This window comes from Danio rerio, chromosome 9, assembly GCF_052040795.2.
Source record: "Danio rerio strain M-AB ecotype USA chromosome 9, GRCz13ab, whole genome shotgun sequence".
NCBI lineage: Eukaryota > Metazoa > Chordata > Actinopteri > Cypriniformes > Danionidae > Danio > Danio rerio.
This window is the reverse complement of record NC_141029.1, coordinates 35,468,289-35,487,492: the sequence shown is the minus strand read 5'-3', so window position 1 is coordinate 35,487,492 and position 19,204 is coordinate 35,468,289. Positions and strand designations below refer to the sequence as shown.

The 19,204-nt window shown below is 36.1% G+C and overlaps 1 protein-coding gene across 50 annotated transcripts in view; it reads left to right on the top strand.

The window, feature by feature from the left end:
• Nucleotides 1–3,004: 3,004 nt before the first annotated feature.
• The window catches only part of caska (calcium/calmodulin-dependent serine protein kinase a), a 243,950-nt gene continuing 227,750 nt past the window's right edge, over nucleotides 3,005–19,204 (top strand). For 49 of the 50 annotated variants that reach the window (XM_087265936.1, XM_087265930.1, XM_087265928.1 and 46 more), the window contains exon 1: nucleotides 3,005–3,625. In XM_087265936.1, coding sequence (XP_087122062.1) covers nucleotides 3,567–3,625 — 59 coding nt within the window. In that variant the 5' untranslated portion in view covers nucleotides 3,005–3,566. The remainder of the gene's footprint in view (nucleotides 3,626–19,204) is intronic. The other variant, NM_001423569.1, reaches the window with a different exon arrangement.

The following is a 19,204-nucleotide window of genomic DNA, read 5'->3' as shown; positions in this document are numbered from 1 at the left end:
TTTTTCTTTCTCATATTTTTCTACTTCTATACAACTTAAAATGGCATTTAAAGGCTTAACTAGGTTAGTTAGGTTAACTAGGCAGGTTGGGGTAATTAGGCAAGTTATTGTATAACGATGGTTTGTTCTGCAAAAATACAGCTTAAACAGGCTAATAATTTTGACCTTAAATTGTTTTTCAAAAATTAAAAGCTTTTATTCTAGCTAAAATAAAACATCATTGCTCTGTTAAACATCATTTAGGAAATATTTAAAAAAAAGAAAAAGAATTCAAAAGGGGGCTAATAATTCGGATTTTAACTATATATAAACCATAGAGCAGTGGTCACCAAACTTGTTCCTGAAGGGCCTGTGTCCTGCAGATTTTACCTCCAACCCTAATCAAACACACCTGAACAAGCTAATCAAGCTCTTACTTGGTATACTTAAAACATCCAGGCAGGTGTGTTGAGGAAAGTTGGAACTAAACCCTGCAGGTACACCGGCCCTCCAGGACCAGGATTGGTGACTCCTGCCATAGAGGTTTAGCTGTTTACCATAATTGTTGAGTCCATTTTAAGAAAAAAGGCCAGTGTGTAGACTCTGGACATGAAATAGACAAAAAATATCTTAATTATTTTGATTTATTTTGTTTAATAGTCTAGCAAGTTATAATCAGGATGAATTTCATTCAAATTTACATAATGTGATCAGTTAAAATGCCAATTTGACACTAAGAAAATATAATTTGCTGTTGCTTCCATTAAGAAAAATGAATTAGTGGACTATCTAGAGTTAAAGACTAATAGCACAATCAAGTCATTTTGTTTAATCTTAGATGGATTTCTTGTAATATGAATAATGCATGAATAAAGTATTTTGTTAAAAGCAGCAGCATGCATCTTTCAGCAAGACTGCGTTTGTCAAGAGTGAACCAGTTTCAATTAATGAAAGAGCAAGAGTTTTCTGACTGCAGCTGATCTTAACAACAAAGAAAAGATAAGGCCAAGGAATCCAAATACAAGATTATATTGAGATTGTGTAGTTGCAGTACGATTTTTAATTTAGATCCATCGATTACTGCATGCTTGAATGTGTGGTAAGATGTAAAAACATGCAGGGGCTTTAAACATTTATTCGACATTCAACGATGACCCGCAATACTAAAACTCTTATTTACTGTGTTTAATATGGATCTATGGAGAGACATATATATCTATTAAATCACTTTATTTTTCATCTCTGTGGAAATATTTTAACATCTATGATTCATTTCTACAAAATACTATGCACTCCCCAGAATAAAGGTTAAAAAAAGCTGTCTATGGACGGTTCCTTTTCAAAAGGTACATGTTTCTACCGAAAGGATCTAAACAGTGTTTGTAAATTAGTGCATACATTTTGAAAAGTAACTCAGTTGCAGTTTTTGAACATTTATATGAGAGTTTAAACTAGGTTTAGTGTATAGTAAAATCATTTTGGTTACCATGTTGTTTAAAATGTCTATTTAATTTGCAGGTATGGTTCATTTTCATGTGGCAACATACACTCACTGGCCACTTTATTAGGTACACCTGTTTAACTGCTTGTTAATGCAAATTTCTAATCAGCCAATCACATGGCAGCAACTCAATGTATTTAGGCGTGTAGACATGGTCAAGACGATCTGCTGCAGTTTAAACCGAGCATCAGAATTGGGAAGAAAGGCGATTTATGTGACTTTGAACGTGACATATTTGTTGGTGCGAGACGGGCTGGTCTGAGGAGAATGACCGAATTCGATACAACCGAAGTATGCAGAAAACTACCTCTGAAAGCACAACACATATAACGTTGAGGCGGATGGGTTACAGCAGCAGAAAACCACACTGAGTACCACTCCTATCAACTAAGAACAGGAAACTGAGGCTACAATTCACACAGGCTCACTGAAATTGGACAATAGAAGATTGGAAAAGCGTTGCCTGGTCTGATGAGTCTCGATTTCTGCTGCAACGGTTCAGGCTGGTGGTTGTGGTGTAATGGTGTGGGGGATATTTTCTTGGCACACTTTGTGCCCATTAGTACCAATTGAGCATTGTGTCAACGCCACAGCCTACCCGATTATTGTTGCTGACCATGTCCATCCCTTCATGACCACAGTGTACCCATCTTCTGATGGCTATTACTAGCAGGATAGCACGGCATGTCATAAAGCGTAAATCACTCAAACTGGTTTTTTGAACATGACAATGAGTTCACTGTTCTCAAGTGATTTCCACAGTCACCAGAACTCAATCCAATAGAGCACCTTGGGGATGTGGTGGAACGGGAGATTCACATCATAGATGTGCAACTAACAAATCTGCAGCAACTACGTGATGATATCATGTCAATATTGAGCTAAATCTCTGAAGAATATTTCCAGTACCTTGTTGAGTCGATGCCACAATGGATTAAGGCAATTCTGAAGGCAAAAGCGGCTCCAACATGGTACTAGTAAGGTATACCTAATAAAGTGGCCTGTTAGTGTATATTTATTATAGCTACTCTTAAAGATATCTCGTATAGACTCATATTAAATACATCATATTATGGCGTATTATTGTGGAAATGAATGTTCACCTATGATGTTGTCTGCTTTATTATACAGTATGTGTATGTATTGCCAATAATTATGTGCAATAATGTTTTATTCCCCAAACCACTTTTCAAATATTTTTTTATTATTATTACATAAACACATGTCTACAAAAACATATAGTCAAGCTAGTAAGTCAACTAAAGATTTTCAAGCGCAGTTCAATACGCTTTTTATCTAGGTAAACTGTCGCTTCAGCCAACAAACTCTGAGACGCCTGGTCGTCATTTTGGCTCAACCGCACGTGCCAGTCTATGCGGGAATTCCGGAATACGAAAGTCCTGTCGGAGCCATTATGGCGTAAGGCAATCCAGTTTCATAAGCGCGAGTGGGAGGAGTTTGGGTTTTCTGGAAGCTGGGAGCAGCAGCGCTGGAGTTATGAGGGGGAACTAGAGCAACGGCGGCGAGCAGGGACAGTCAGCGTGAGCGCGCACAGGGAAAAGCCGAAGCCGCGCGTGGCTAGAATGAGTGGAATCAACTGAACTGCGCACTTTAACAACAGCTTGCGTTTGAACACACAAACAAACCGCGTGCACGTCTTCTCCCCCGGCTCGAGTTAGTTAGTTTAGCGTCTAAACGACTTAACCCACTTGGTTCCGTGACTTCGGCAGCGATTATCGTGGAGTTGTTTTTAACGTTTGAATTACCTCAGCCTCGAGTGGCGGGATTAAGGGGGCCGAGAGAGAGGGAGGAGAAGGTGGGGCAGGGTGAGTCAAACGGACCGAGCGCTCACTACTGTCCGCTCGCTTCCACCAAACCACCAAAGGATAATTTTTCCCACCCAAAACCGACAGGAATCAACCATTCGCCGTTCATCGGAATTTGGAGAGCGATACAATCGGCTGTCAGCGTTTCTTTCGCGGCGCTCATTCCAGGTACTCTGAAGTGTCTGCTCGGTAATCCTCTGATATTTACCATTTGGACGGATTTTGGAGGGGGAGTGTAAATTCCCCGCTCTTGTTGGACCATGGCCGACGACGACGTGCTCTTTGAAGATGTTTACGAGCTGTGTGAGGTCATTGGCAAGTAAGTCTCACTTTGATAATGACACACGGGTGAATGTCCATCTGTGACTCGAGCTGCGCCTTTTGCGTTGTGTGTGTGTGTTTGTCTGCCAGACGAGTGTTGTCATTGCGTGAAATTCAGACTGTTGTGCTGCAGTGCTGTGCTGTTGAACACATGATAGTTAGATTCAGTCGTAACTCTTTACAAACTGCATGTTGTCTGAGGCTGGAGCAATGAGGAATGGGAGTGGCGAGTGTGAGAGATGAGAGAAGTGTACTTTGAGCGTTCGTGCAGGTAACGTTAGATGCCATCCACTACTATTGTTTTTGCATAGCTTCCTCTACTGCTGTCAGCGTTGATGTTTCTGCAAATGATTGTGTTTTGGTGGATAAACCAATTTCGTGTCACCTGGCTTTCATGTGTTATCTAGAAATGTCAGGTTTGTGCTTGCAGTCTTGTTCGTTTGTAGTTGTTACTGGTATTGACCACTATACCTGTACTTTACGTGTGCTGAGAGTTCTAGCCATTATAATATTGAGGTAAAGTGGGTTTCATATTCACATATCTGTTTATTTTAATGGTCATTGTATTGTTTACCACGCTACTTTGAATATTTGCTCTGAAATCGCATTTAAGTATCACCACACAACAACATCAGCACTGTTTAATTGACTGAACAATGTTGTACTTCAGTCATTGGCTGCTAATATGATTTCACTATTCAGAATTTGCTAATATTTTTCTGAAATTATATTATTAAGGACAAAGTCTGAATATGTAAATATTTGGAATATAAAGCAAACTTTACCTTAGTATTATAAATAGTTGTTTGATGTGAGTATAACATAATAAATGCCTTAAATGCAATGCATTATTAGTATTATGTATGTGTATGTGTGTTTATAATATTCAATGTAATTGCTATTTAATAATTTGTGTATTTTATTTACTTTTTTAATGTTGTATTTATGTTGTAAAACGCATTACAAAAATATACAAAAATGACAACATAAACATTTAACAATAAGCAAATACACTGAAGAATATTTTTAACAAAATAAATAAATGAATAATAAAAAAAAAAACACTAGTTCAATCTTACATACAGAAAATACAGGTCTACAATTTGCTGACCACAACTAGTATCCAGTACCAAGCTGGGAGTTGGGGGTGGGGACTCAATCAGAAGGGGCAGGGTTAAGCTGAAAAGTTTGGACATGTTTGCGAAGGGGTTCTCACAGTTTACTGAAAATTGTGCTAGATTGATGAAGAGAGTACCTATTTTTTTCATTTATTTTCTTTTCGGCTTAGTACCTTCATTATTCTGGGGTCGCCACAGAGAAATGAACTTATCCAGCATGTGTTTCACACAGCGGATGCCCATGCCCTTTTAGCTGCAACCCAACACTGGGAAACACCTATACACACTTTCACACATACAGGGAGAACATGCAAACTCCACACAGGTATGCCAACTGATCGAGCCGGGGGTCAAACCAGCAATCTTCTTGCTGTGTGGCTGTTGTGCTACCTACTGCACCACCATAGCGCCATTTTCTCATTTTCTTTACTTTTTACATATTTTTATAGATGCAGACTTAAATATGAGAATTTGTTTTTCATTATTGCTGTGAAATGTGATATTTGACAGTTAAAACTTTGCTTTTATTTGGATTTTTTTCACATTCACACTGTAGCCTTGAAAGCCAGAGTGTAATATAATATAAAATAGTGTAATGTAATTAGGGCAGCATGATATTGAACAAATCTGTCATTTCGATATTTTGTTTTGCTGCGATATGAATACAGTTTCACGAGATGGCTTGAATAGCTCTATTTGTGTAAACAAAATAAAATAAATGAATTATTGATTGGTTGATTTTGGATGCCTGTGAATCATGTATTAAATTGCAAGAATAATTACAATAGAGTAAAGAAAAAATTTAAATAAACAGTTATTTATGGTTTTCCGGAGTGTCAAACAGTATTCAGATACAGACATTTAATAATATAATGTCAAATATTACTGTATAGTCTTTATTATATTTATAAATCAGTAAAATTTATCTTCAGTAAAGTTACAAATGTTAATGATAGTCACAATCCATTATGCTTATTAATTGAAATGACTCCTCAAATCTCATGCATTTTCAATGGTTGATCAACTATAATATGCAAATTAACATTGCAGATCCTGCGATGTGACTATTGGGGACACACATTGCGCTATTGATGCTGAAATGATATATTGTGCAGCTCTGAATGTAATATCTTAAAACTTTGTGTTTTTGTACATTTTATAATAAAATATAAATATTAGACTACATTGAAGCGTCACATTCTTGCAACAGTAGTAAAGTTGTAGACTGGCTTAAAGTAATAAGCGTTGAACCTTTTAGGGAATTAAGTTATAAAGATCTAAAACAATAAAGATTAAAGATGTTTCTGATTTAATGGTTTGTCGAGCCACACTACGAGTTTGGTGACTATTTGCTCTGATGAAGGGCACAGCCTTGCATGTATCAGCAGGTCTAGAGCTTTTCCTATTAAACTGAAACGAAGTACCATTTTTAGATTGTAGTCCTACTGAATGGAACATTCACATATTGTTTTTACTGTTATTGTTATGAGACAATCTGGTGTATTTGTATTATGTAAGCAGGTTATCTCCAGCTGTTATTGATGTGCAATTGCTTGCTTGAGTTTCAGTGTGGTGCATGTAAATTTGAAATGCCATGTAATTAGAGCTCTCAACATGGTACTCTGGGATTTCAGAGTTTGTAATTAAAAGCAGTTCTGTGCGTGTAACTGTCTCATAATAACAAAACAACATATAGTTAGGATGCATACGATGGCGGATTTTCTTAAACAGCTATGTTTAGGCATGTTTAAATGTATGGGTGAAAATTTAGCCAACAAAAATAAAGCAATGGAAAAACTGGAAAACCCTGTTGATGCCGTTTCCATTAGATCTTTGTCGTACAATGATTTATGTAGTAACCCTATGATTTGTACAACACAGGATGGATTTGTGAAATCCTGGAATAAAAACAGAATTAGCAGTTTAATGCAGAATGTTATGGAATTTAGGATATATTGAATGCATAAATCAGAAATGTTATTGCAATGTGGACTGTAGTGTCTGTAAATATTCATTCATTTTCTTTTCGGCTTAGTCCCTTTATTAACCTGGGGTCGCCACAGCGAACCACCAGTTTATCCAGCATATGTTTTACACAGCGGATGGCCTTCCAGCTGCAACAAATCACTGGGAAACACCCACTCTCATTCATACTCATACACTACAGACAATTTAGCTTACCCAATTCACCTGTACCGCATGTCTTTGGACTGTGGAGGAAACCGGAGCACCTGGAGGAAACCTATGCGAACATGGGGAGCGCATGCAAACTCTACATAGAAATGCCAACTGACCCAGCCGTGGCTCGAACCAGCGACCTTCCTGCTGTGAGGCGATCGTCGTACCCACTGCTCCACAGCGCCGCTCCATCTGTAAATATTAATCTAGTAAAAAACATTTTGAAATAATGAAGTCTGCATGTTTTGTGTGCAGTAATTGTGCAGTTATATCTCATACTCAAGCATGTGATGCCTGTGTTGTTGTTTTTTTTTAGCATCTGCCGTATCACTTTGAGTGAATGAAAACATCAGCCTCATCTTCAGACCTGCCGAGAGATTCACTCACAAGCATTTTCTGTTTTATGTGAGAAAACTACAGAAACTCCCAGTGTCTTCACAACAACCTGTGGAATCTACTTGAAGAATGTTTTTGTTGTACAGTAGTCCCTTGCTATAATGTGATTCTCCTTCCGCAGTTTTGCAGATTCGCAGATTTGCAGTTTGCAATTAAACATGCTGGGTTTTTTTGGTTTTTTTAAGCGTATTGTGTTCTGCGTCCTGATTGGCTGTAGACCATTGTCAATCAATCTTCTCCATGCTGTGTTTCCTGTACAGTACAGAACACGTTTAGCTTTCCAAAGTTACATAAACCTTCAAAGGCTAGCAATGTGACTGAAGTGCTGTACTGTATGTTCACAAGTTTTCTCGCCAACAAACCCCATATTGTTGACAACTGCACTGTCAAAGGCACGGTAGCAGGCTATTTTTAGAACGTAACCCCTCAATTAACGAGGGACCACTGTACAGTAAAAGTGATGATAAAATAATATAATACAATTATTTTATTATCAGAAATAAAAGGAAAGATGATAAAAAAGTGTAATGTATTTCAAAGGCCTCCTTCAAAGGAGTTCGGGGAAAAAAAACTTGAAATTCTTAATGAGTTTACTAGATAGTCATACGTCTGTGAATAGTTTTGACCTACTGTACTAGGGCTGCACAATGTATTGTTTCAACATCGAAATCGCAATGTTGACCAGGAACCACAGCTGATTGTGTTTGTGTTATTAAAGCCTGTGGTTGTGTAAGCGTTTAAAACATTCATGCACAAGAGATTATAATGTTTTTAACAAAGATTGATTGTATGCAAGTATAATTACACGCAATGAAAACTACACTATTATTTTAAATATAATTACTCAATTTGTGTACCTTTAATACTGCTATAGACTCCCAGGAAAAAAAAAAAAAAAAAGAGTTGTTTTATTCCACCTACAATATATCTTTGCTCTGCTGTAAAATACTTTTGATTGGTTTATTATATTTAATGCAGATGCACTGTACTAAATCATAATAATCAAATGTAAAATTGTGTAAATTCTTTCTAAATAGAGCTATTAATTTTATTCGGTAACATTATTTACAATATCGCAGTATGTATCGCAGAAAAATAATATGTCAGTTTTTTCCAATAGCATGCAGTCCTATACAGTACTGTAAGTTTTGTTTACAGGGCCTTTATTTTCTTCCATGGTGGACTGGCTTATTTTATTACAAAATGATGCACATACTGTTGCGCACACACACATAAACCTATTTGTCTGTTTGTGTGGCTTGTCGCTGTGTGAGTGATCCGCTTTCTTGTTTCGTGCCCACCCTGAGGCTTCATGCTGGTGTTTGGAGGTAAAAAGAAAAGAGGATGCTGTCCATTAAGCAGATACACTCCCACTGACACCACTTCTCTCCCTAGGCCAACTTCTGTGAGCTCAATAGAGATGATGTGGGGGAGTGGGTGGATGTGCGCGTGTGTGAGCTGTTTATGTCTGTTAGTTTAAACAGCACAGATTGCTAATATAGCGCAGGACAATTGGTCAGGATAGATGACCAAGGCAGTCTGCGGTGCCATATTTCACGGTTATATTGTGTCTGGCCTCTCAGTCTGTTTGCTACCCTCCAAGTTCCTATTATATGTTACTTTTTTAACGCAGAACTGGCATGTTTATGTGTATTTTTTTTGCTTTCTTGTGTTTAGGACAGATGTTTTTGGAGAATAAAAACTGGAAATCTGTCTATTGTTTCATACAGCCATGGCAGATGGCTTTGCAAACTGTTCATCCACCTCACAGGCGCTGGAATGCACAGAGCTGGATTTAGTGGCTGAATTTGTCTTTGTTTATACAGTTACTGGTCAAATACAGTAGTGTACTACTCCAAGTGGTGGGCTTTAAGTCAAGAGTTATGCTATCGTTTAGGCACTAATGCTTTAGTAGTCTCAGAATGGTGCCAGAGTGACCTAGCAGTCTGATTGAGATTTGCTGATGCATGAAACCGTCAGCAAGCAGCCTGAACAAGAGTTTTAGGCCACAATGTGCTGCACAGCAGATTTAGCTCTGTTAGACCTAACAGTGCAGACTAGCACAACACATTTCAAGTGTTGGAAGATTTCAATTCAATGTGTGACTGAAGTGTGACAGATCCTGGTAAAGTGTTTATACATTCTGGTACAGCTGGGTGATGTGACCAAATATTATATAATATAATATGTCAATGTTATTTTTCATAGATGTATTTATATTTTACAACATAATGTTTGTGTATCATTAATGGGGATGCAAATGCTCTCCACATGTTTGTTAGACATTAAGAATCTAAAATAGTTTGCTCGTTTTAACCTCCAGAGTGTAAGCTAACTTAATTTTTACGGCCCCATGAAACAGTTTTCTTTTATTTTATTTATTCAGTAACAAAGCAATGGTTGTATTTATGAATAGTTCAATGAATCGACTCTCACAATAAATAAAAAAAAATTCTTCATTCACACGGGTGACACGGTGGCGCAGTAGCTAGTTCTGTTTCTTACAGCTAGAAAGTCGCTGGTTCGAGCTTTGGCTGGGTCAGTTTGTGTTTCTATGTGAAGTTTGCATGTTCTCCCTGCGTTCGTGTGGGTTTCTTCCAGGTGCTCCAGTTTCCCCCACAGTCCAAAGACGTGGTACAGGTAAATTAGATTGGCTAAATTTTCTGTAGTAAATGAGTGTGTATGGATGTTTCCCAGTGATGTGTTGCAGCTGGAAGGGCATCCGCTGCATAAAACATATGCTGGATAAGTTGGTGGTTCATTCCGCTGTGGCGACCCCAGATTAATAAAGGGACTAAGCCAAAAAGAAAATGAATATTCATTCACAAAAAAAACCCAGCCTAGCCTAAAGAACGACTGGACCAATATGAAAATCAGCAGCAGGTTGAAATTATAATCAATTATCTTATGTAATAAACATAAGTCAACAATAATTGCAGTGAATTGTATTGGGTTAAAAGAAAAGGTGGGAAATGTTTTAGCTGCGAACTGTAATAATTTTATGTGATCATGCTACAATGCTAACGCGACATTCCAGTGCAACTAATAATTGCAGTGAACTAATAGCATCCGACTGCACAAACTGAAAATACAAATTATGAAGAAAAAAACTGAAATTATTTAACATAATGTTTGCTTGCAGTTTATATTAGTTTTTGCTTGTTTGCAGTGCTTTATATTTAGCAGAGTTTTAGCCTATTTTTCATAGTATGACAGTAAATCAAAGGCAGAATATTGTTACTTAATTGGAGCAAGTCAAATAGTGGTAACTGGTGTTACGGTGACGGCAACTGGTGATAGTTTATCTAGGATGAACCGCTGGATTGCGTCTCACTTTAGTTGTTAAACGCGATATTTAATTAATCTTTTCTTTATCTAACGACTCTATTCTCTCAGGTAACGTGTCACAGCATCAGTAAGCTGGTTTAATCTTTAGCTTTCATGCTTGTACTTAGTCATTTTAACGTAAACCTCAGATACTGTTGGTTGGTTCCTGTTGGTTGTACACCTTTTTTTGGTCATTATAATGGAGTTTGACGACTCCATTATAATGACACTGATCACTCTGCCTATTCATGCCAGAGTCCTGTGGAAAAAGTGATTGACAGGTGGTAATTTGTGTGTAACTTATCTTTATTTATTTATGATTTAGTTACAGGTAAAACAAAGACCATGCGGGTCAGGTAGTTAAAACGGTAGGCTACAAACAATTAATTTATTATGAATTAATTAATTATTCATAAATAAATAATTCACCACCGCCTACAACGACGATGCCATCATCCATCACAGTATTTTACATTAGACATCGTACAATGCCAAATTGGTCAACATCGCCCAACCTATAGTTAAGGGTTAGATTTTAGTAAACATAACAATATAAATATATATTTTGTCATCGTTTCTCCAATTAAAACTGGACTTATATATGATGGTTTTTCACAAAGATCTTTTAGTTTCACCGTGCATTTAATGGTAATTTGTCCAAAGCAAAATGCTTAAAAGCTCATTAAAAAAGCGGTTTAATTTAGCTGTTTTATAGGTTGTTAGATTAAACCACATAGAGTTAAAAATGTTCAGTGCTTATTATCATTATTGACAGAAATGTTATCACCATCACATTGTTTATGCCTCTGCCATACATCCAGAGAAATCGGACATAATATATTTGTCCCCCAGAAGCCTGTTCTTACAGCTCTTTTTTTTGTCCGCAGTGAGCCATAGATAACTCTTGTCATGGTTTCCTGCAGGTTAGTTCCCACCAAGCACAAATCAAACCTTCCTTTGACCTCATAAAACCCCCCAGAATCTAGATCCTGTTGTGAAAGCACCATGAACCAGCAGTGATTGACCTTCATTTATCCCCACCTGCAGAAAAAAAAAATGCTGTTTTAAAGGCAAGCTCTCCCTACACTTTGTCTCAACCCCTCAAAACATGTGTTAACATGCCCATTAACAGCATGTTAACTGTGATGTCTTTTAATAGTGTTTTTTCTCTCTTGATGAGCGTAGGAGAGGTTGGTAATGAGGTCAATAAGAGTGTGTGTCACTGACTTTGATTCAAGGCTGACTGACACACTGACCCAGATGAGGGGGCAAGATCAACAGACCGCCTTGCTTGAGCATCTCGCTTTGAGCGAAAGGTGGAGAGTGATTAAGTTTGACAGTGTTGTGACTTCCTCCGGCTTTGTGCTGCATTGAGTTGTGTTTTTGCAATCTGTGTTGTGGTGGATGTGGTCAGCTGTGTATTTTATTTGAGGTTTTTTCATTCAGTTTGTACCAAATATTACATTCCTTTAATGTCATTATGTTCCTGTGCAAAGCTGAACATGAACACTGGGAGTTTCCTCTGCGTTTCATCATATTTCTTTTTCCAGCTCTCGTTTTGTGCCTTATATTTGATTTTTCATTTTTAGTGTTTGAGTGCAGATACTGTTTAAAGCTGCACTTTGCACTGTTTAATCTTTTTACTCACATCTGGTTGTTTTCAACTGAAGGAAATGAACCAGAGAAGCTTTTTAAGTCAAAAATGATGCAGCCCTGGAGCACACTTACCTACTGTGTAATCGCCACAGACCAGGTGTAGTTTAGTGGTGTTTACCAGCCAAAACAAGCAGTTGGAACGGTTACAAACTTCTGAAATAAGCTCAAAACAAACTACTTTTTGACTTGATTTAGTTTGAAATAAAAACACATCACACTAAATCTGCTTGAAGCTTTTAGAGACTTGTATGTTGTGGTCTGATAAACAAGTCATATGAAAGATGACATTTTCTTTTGGTTGTAGAGGTGCACATTATATCGTTTCAGCATCGATATCGCAATGTGTTCATTCGCAATAATTAAATTATACAGTATGTAATGTTGAGTTTGTATTATAATCTACCACTTGCATGTGTTTCTGAGAATTTTAAAAGCATTTATCGATTGAAAGCTTTAATAATAATTAATTTTGTTGAATTATTTTATTTTTAATAATTAATTTTGTTAATGTTAATACATGCTATTAAATGTTTTTTTTTCATGTGTTTTCAGATGGATAGTATTTAACTACACCTAAGCCATTTTTATTGTTCAGGGCTCAACAATAAGGACTGCCCGATGGCCTAGGGCCAGTGTGAGAGATGCTCAAGACAGTAGACAGAATCGTTACTGGCCCAATCGGGTCACTAAATTTCAATTTGCCTGCTACTAATCAAGCTTTTAAGTTGCTTTTAATTTGTGCTTTTAAGTCTTTGAATGTTGCCTTCTGTGTAAAGTCGTAAACCATATTGCTTTTCGTTTCCTCTTATCTGATTGGATGTTGTGAGTATGTTATTTTTTTCCATAACCTGGTAAAAACCAGTACAGCAAAGAGACGGCAAAATCAAATTGTGAGGCTAAAAGAAAATATCTATTTACATGGGTACAACACGGCGAAAAAAGTGAAGTGATGTTGCATAGTTTGCCGTTACTTTTAAGTCAGTCACCCTTTGTTTTGCAATAAAATACAAGCACATTTGCCATACTGCAACATTTTACTGCTTAATATTTTAACATTTCTAAAATATTTAAATTCTGGATTCACAGACATTATTTTTGACCTATTATTTAAAATATGTGGCTAAGAATATATATTTTTTTATTGTTGCCAGTAAAACCTTGGCAGGTAAAAATCTGAACCACTGGTCCAACTGGCCCAGTAGAAATAATCATTAACGTTGAACCCTGTTGTTGTATCTGAATACTGCAATAGGGCCGACACCAAATCACCAGTAATCCATGTCAAACTTTTTTTAAATATATATATTTTTTATTGCAAAGAGATACAAAAACAGCTGTTAGCCATTTTTACATCAATTTCTCAAAATTAAATCCCCTAATCAGGGAAATAAAACTAAAGCAACACATCACTTTACATGATATCAGTACAGGACCTATTACAGGAGTAACCGGGCCATTAGAAAAAGAATCCTTTGTTTTTTTCCTGTATACATCTAAAATTTAATTCATAATTAGGGTTGGGTATCGTTTGGGTTTTTTCGATACCTTTGCTAATTCGATACTTTTAAAATGATACCAGTGCCAAAACGGTGCATGAACCGATACTTTTTAGCCCCAAAATTATGGTGGATGACTCTAGAAAAATCTTTTATTTGACAAAATCTTTAAAAAAATTATTTTAATAAAACCATATAATTTAAGTTTAAAGTAAACATCAATTCATATTTTATATATTTGATTCGCATTAATATATTTTCTTTGATCATTTGTAGCTTACTACTAACCTGTGAGGCAGGCAGGGGCCACTTCCTTGTACTTTTGTGGGCACATTTTAACGTATATCACAATACTTAAAAAATTATTCGAAGTCATTTTTTTTGCATCACTATGCAGTCTTCATAAAAAAGATAATTAAATAACTCAAACTCAAAATAATCTTCCTTGTTTATATTTTTTTCACAATTAACTTTGTACTGGTGCAGGATAACACATTTCTAACATTCAAGTACATCAAAGCACATTGCTGCACCTGTAAACTTTAACAGATAGGCCTGCAGTTGAAGTCAATTTATTTTGCCCTCAATCATTTAAAATAATGTTTCTGAAAATTTTCACAGTGTTTCCTAAAAAATAATTATTCTGGAGTCATAAGTCGCATTTCTTATTGTTTATTTTGTTAATAAAAAAAGTTTTTAATTAAATAAAATTAAGGTTAGTATTATTAGCCTCCTTAAGAAATATATAATAATTTGACTAACTATTTAAAATTTTGTAGTTAACTAATTAAGTTTTTGAATCGCACTTTAAACTGAATAAGACTATAAAATACTTAAAGGCACTTTGTCTGAATACAGCTGTCTTGCAAAATAACTAGTAAAATGGTATGCACTAACTGTCACTATGGGGTAGAAAAAAAAGTAGATATTAGAAAGGAGTTAAACTTATGTTTAAAAATGTGTTGTAAATAAATCATGCGTTGAAGACGGAAATAAAAAAAGAATGACCCTAAGCAACCACAACAAACGCCTGACATCCCCTGTCCGTATTCCTCAAAGTTTTTTAGAATTAAATGTTTAGAGATGGTGTGACACAACGCCTATATGTGCCTTTGGCCTACCGGTTACAAAGGTACCGGTGCTATAATGGCACCGGGTTTCGTTACCCAACCCTATTCATAATATTCTTAAAGTGTCTTAAAAAGTCTTAAATTTGACTTAAAGAAACCTGTAGAAACCCTTACTATTAAACTGGAAAAAGAAAAAACACTGTTTATTTCAACCGTATCTTAATTGTATTTATCTATGCTTGTAGATTAGATTTATTCTATTTCATGCTTGATTCACTCACCTACAGGATCATCCCAATCAATCTAACATAAATTATTTTCAAAATATTGAAAACATTTATCTGAAATATTAAGTTATACTCAATATTGCAATATTAGATTTTTCCAGTATCGTGCAGCAGCCCTAGTGGGTTGGTTTAAACATTTTGATCATCCACAGATAGTCGCCACATTCTGCTATTATCTGTCTTTGGCTTTTGAGTTTTGATGTTGCCTTTTATGGTTAAAAAGATCTGCCTTATTGCCTAATTAATAGAAGTGGTTCACCTTAAAAGTGTTGTGTATAGGCATGGGCCAGTATAAGATTCTGATGATGGTATAATAACCTTGGATAAATTTATAGCGGTATTGTGATTACTGATCTAAAATATTTTTAAATGTCTTAGTATAAAACTAAAGTTTTTTTCCCTATTGAGCACAGCGTTTTTTATTTTAAGAAATGTTTTAAAAATGTTGGAACAGTAAACGCGTCAGGCTAAATATTTCAAATAAATCATTGATTAAAATCACATATTTCTTTACAACTTGAAAAGGCTTCTTTGCATATCTTTCTTTTCTTTGGATATAAAGTAAGTCACTGCACTAGTCAGGTCTACAGCATGATCAGGTGTTTGTGTACAAGCAATTTGTTTTTGTTTTTTTCTGAATTGCTCCTTTGCTAGAGATACTGTTTCCCTAAAAAACTAAATGTCATAAACACGTTTAAAAACTAGCATATTTTGTAGGAATGGTATAACAAAAGATTTTAGTGGTTTTAAAACCTTGACTTTTCCAAACTGCAGTGAACCATGAAATCAAGTATTGTCCCGTGTCTAGTTGTGTAATATTTATAGAATTTAATACATTTAGCTTATTTTCTGTTAAATAGTATTATAGTAACTTTAGATATAGGCAAATAAATATATATTTTTAATAATTGATGACTAAATAAATTCTGTTCAGCAGTTAATTGTTCTTGCACATGTCTTATTTACATAATTTATGAGTTGTACTTGCTTGAAAGTTGTTTGTAATAAATCCTCCTCTGTCCGTGAAACTGTTCTGTTGCCAGCAGTGTTAAATTCTTATCTAGAACGTCATGTTCTAAGGCTTAATGTTCCCTGTCTCACTGAGAAGACAACTGGTCCTCTTTTCAGTATAAGATATGTGATGCTGCGTTGAGCCAAACAACACCGACAGTCCTTTTCAGGTCATCAACTTTGTACCTTAATAAAGAAGAAGCAGATGCTGCTTGATTGCTTCCTTACTGCTCATAAATTTTAAAGATGCCCCTTGTGGGCAAAAAAAAAAACCTTTGACAAACTCAGTTGTGTGCTGTTTGACCTAATAGATGGACAGCAGAAGTGTTAATATTTCTCGCTTCCTGTGAAGGCTAATGCTTTGGCAATTGACAATGGACACAGCATGCTTCCCCTATTTGCCTTCCTCTGCTCTGCTGATGCTGCCCAGTGAGGTCATGAGGTAGACAGTGCTCTTCCTTCTGTTCTGCAGCCTGCAGGTACTGCCTATTACTCATGTTCGCAAAATATAGCAAGGAGCCATGTGAAAAACACATTCATCAGACTGGCCTCCATGAAGGTTTCTTTGGATGGACAGAGGATGAATACCCTTGAAAATCAACCCTGCTTGGCTACAGACGGTGTGCTGGTAGCTAAGTTTGAATCATTACAAACTAACTATCATTTTAATCAATGCAGCAATAAACAAAATCCTTACAATTTACAATATGCGACATGAGTCTGTGCACTTGGGTTCCGTGTGTGTTCAGATTGCATTTTAATGACACCTATTGATTTGTAGACTGATATGTTAGCATTAAAGAATACATCTTCATCAGTATGCACAAGTGGTAAAAAATCAAGCAAGATGAATCACACTTAAACAGCTAGTGGGCATGTCATACAAGCAAGAGCTCTATCTCGCTACTCCACGAGATTTTTTACTTTATTGCTTTCCCATATAAAGGTATTGCTTTTAGTCTTTTATAGTGCCGTGTTATGTTGATCAGTAGCCCATTTAATGTTTCATTTTTATTGGCTACTCAGTAGACATAGGTCATTTTCTTAGACTTGCAAGACTAACAGTTGCTCATTCTGAATGTCTCAATGTATGACAAAAAGGCCACCATTAGAAAATCTAAATATTGTACAATGTATTTTGCTTCCAAATTTGTAGCAGTTTTAACACATTGGCTACGTTTATAGGTATTCAATAGTCTATTGCCCATAAACAGATAAAAATATTTCATGGTATTATAAACCATTTCTCTTTCTTATATGCCATTAGATCTGTGGTCGCCAACTCCTTGATTGTGATCGAGCCCACAAAGTAGCAGCCAATATCAAAATAATGGAGGCTGCAATACCTCAAAAACTTACAGTTTCCTCTAAGAACAGGAAGAGGACTTTTAATTTGTACCATATTTTTTTTAATTTTGTAAAATTAATAAAGGTACAAATGACGTCAGGCGTAAATTTTTATTTAATTTTTTTATTTTGTGTATATATCTGAGAAGTGTAATTAATTGGTAAAACCAGTTCTAGGAATTCTTTAGCATGTGATTTAAGATCAACATTTTCTACACAATCAAATACACTTACAAGGTACGCTAAATTGAACAGAAAATTATTAAAATTCTTGAATTAAGATAACCATTCTCTTTGTGTAGCTTCTCAGTGAGCTATGGCTTAGGTGTAGTAAATGCTGCTCCATCTAAAAACACATGAAAAAAACACTTTTAATAGCTTTTATTGAATTCAAACTCACTTTATAACTTCATTAGTCATGCTTTTGAAATGAATCCTTCTATGAGATGATTCCATAGATGTTTATTAGGCGTTGAGTCAGTAAAGGAAACAAAATATTCTGTTTATTCAACAGCAACTGCTATGGTGATCTCCTTGATGATTTCTTTAAGATGTTTAGAGTTTCTGCACAAGACCACCCTCTGGCCTTCAGAGGAGATTTACCAAAGACCATTGATCACCCAGCCCTAATTAAAGCTCAAGTTATCCACATATTTTACTGTGATTAAGGTTCATTTTGAACATAAACACATTAGCATAATCGGTGGTCTGTTTATAAAACTCGTAACACAGTGCATTGTTCATATGCCTATAAATGTGAGCACTAAAATTGAGAATGTCTTAGATGTAACTGTTCAACAAGCTGTTTACACAGTAACCAATTATTTATACATCTCTAATTATGTTCTTAACACTTTGTTTAAATTATTCAGTGAAATTGCTTATTTTTAATTGGCCTTTAAAAGAAAGACCCATGAAGTGAGTAGTGGCCTTTACTGATCTCTAACTGATTAAACTGTACACATACTGTATGATTATGTTACTAAAGAGGTTATTTCTAGCTCACCTGTAGTCTCTCTATGGATTGGTCTAGACTTTAGCCTAGTCTTCTATCCCAAAGGCGCATTGTTTTCCCCTGTCAATCATTACTGTGTGCACTGCCCCTGAAGCTGCTCTCTGATAGACCCTGGTGCTTATCACAGTCTGGATGCTGCACTCTACGTTTGTCTTATTGTACACAGACAGGCCAAACTGACCCTTTGGAGTTGCTGAGGCAGGCACTACCATTTTCAGTTTTATAAACATCTTTCACTTTTTTTCCTCCCCTTTCCCTCTTTCATGGTGGGCCTTTTGAACTGAAGTCATTTCCTGCTGCTTTGCCAAGATACACAGCAGCCTGGGCCTGCAGCTCAAAAACGGTTGGCCTAAATTGAACTATATTTCCTAGGTAACCACTCAGCACTATTTTAGGGCAGCTTTAAGTAAGAGGCAGAGGGCATACAGTAGATCCTGACCTGAAGTAGTGCTTGCTGTGATCGGGTATCTCACAATGACAAATCAATGTGAAGCATGTCAACTGCAGGGCATCTGTAATGGGAATGCTTCTTTAAGAGGGTAACACTTGATGTTCGCGCATTACAAGGAAAGTGAAAAGGCTGTGGCCTTTGTCCTTTCAAATGTGTGAATTATATTATTACAGTTCCAGCAGCTCTGTGAATGATGAAAAGAGGGCGCACAATAATGCTGTGCCC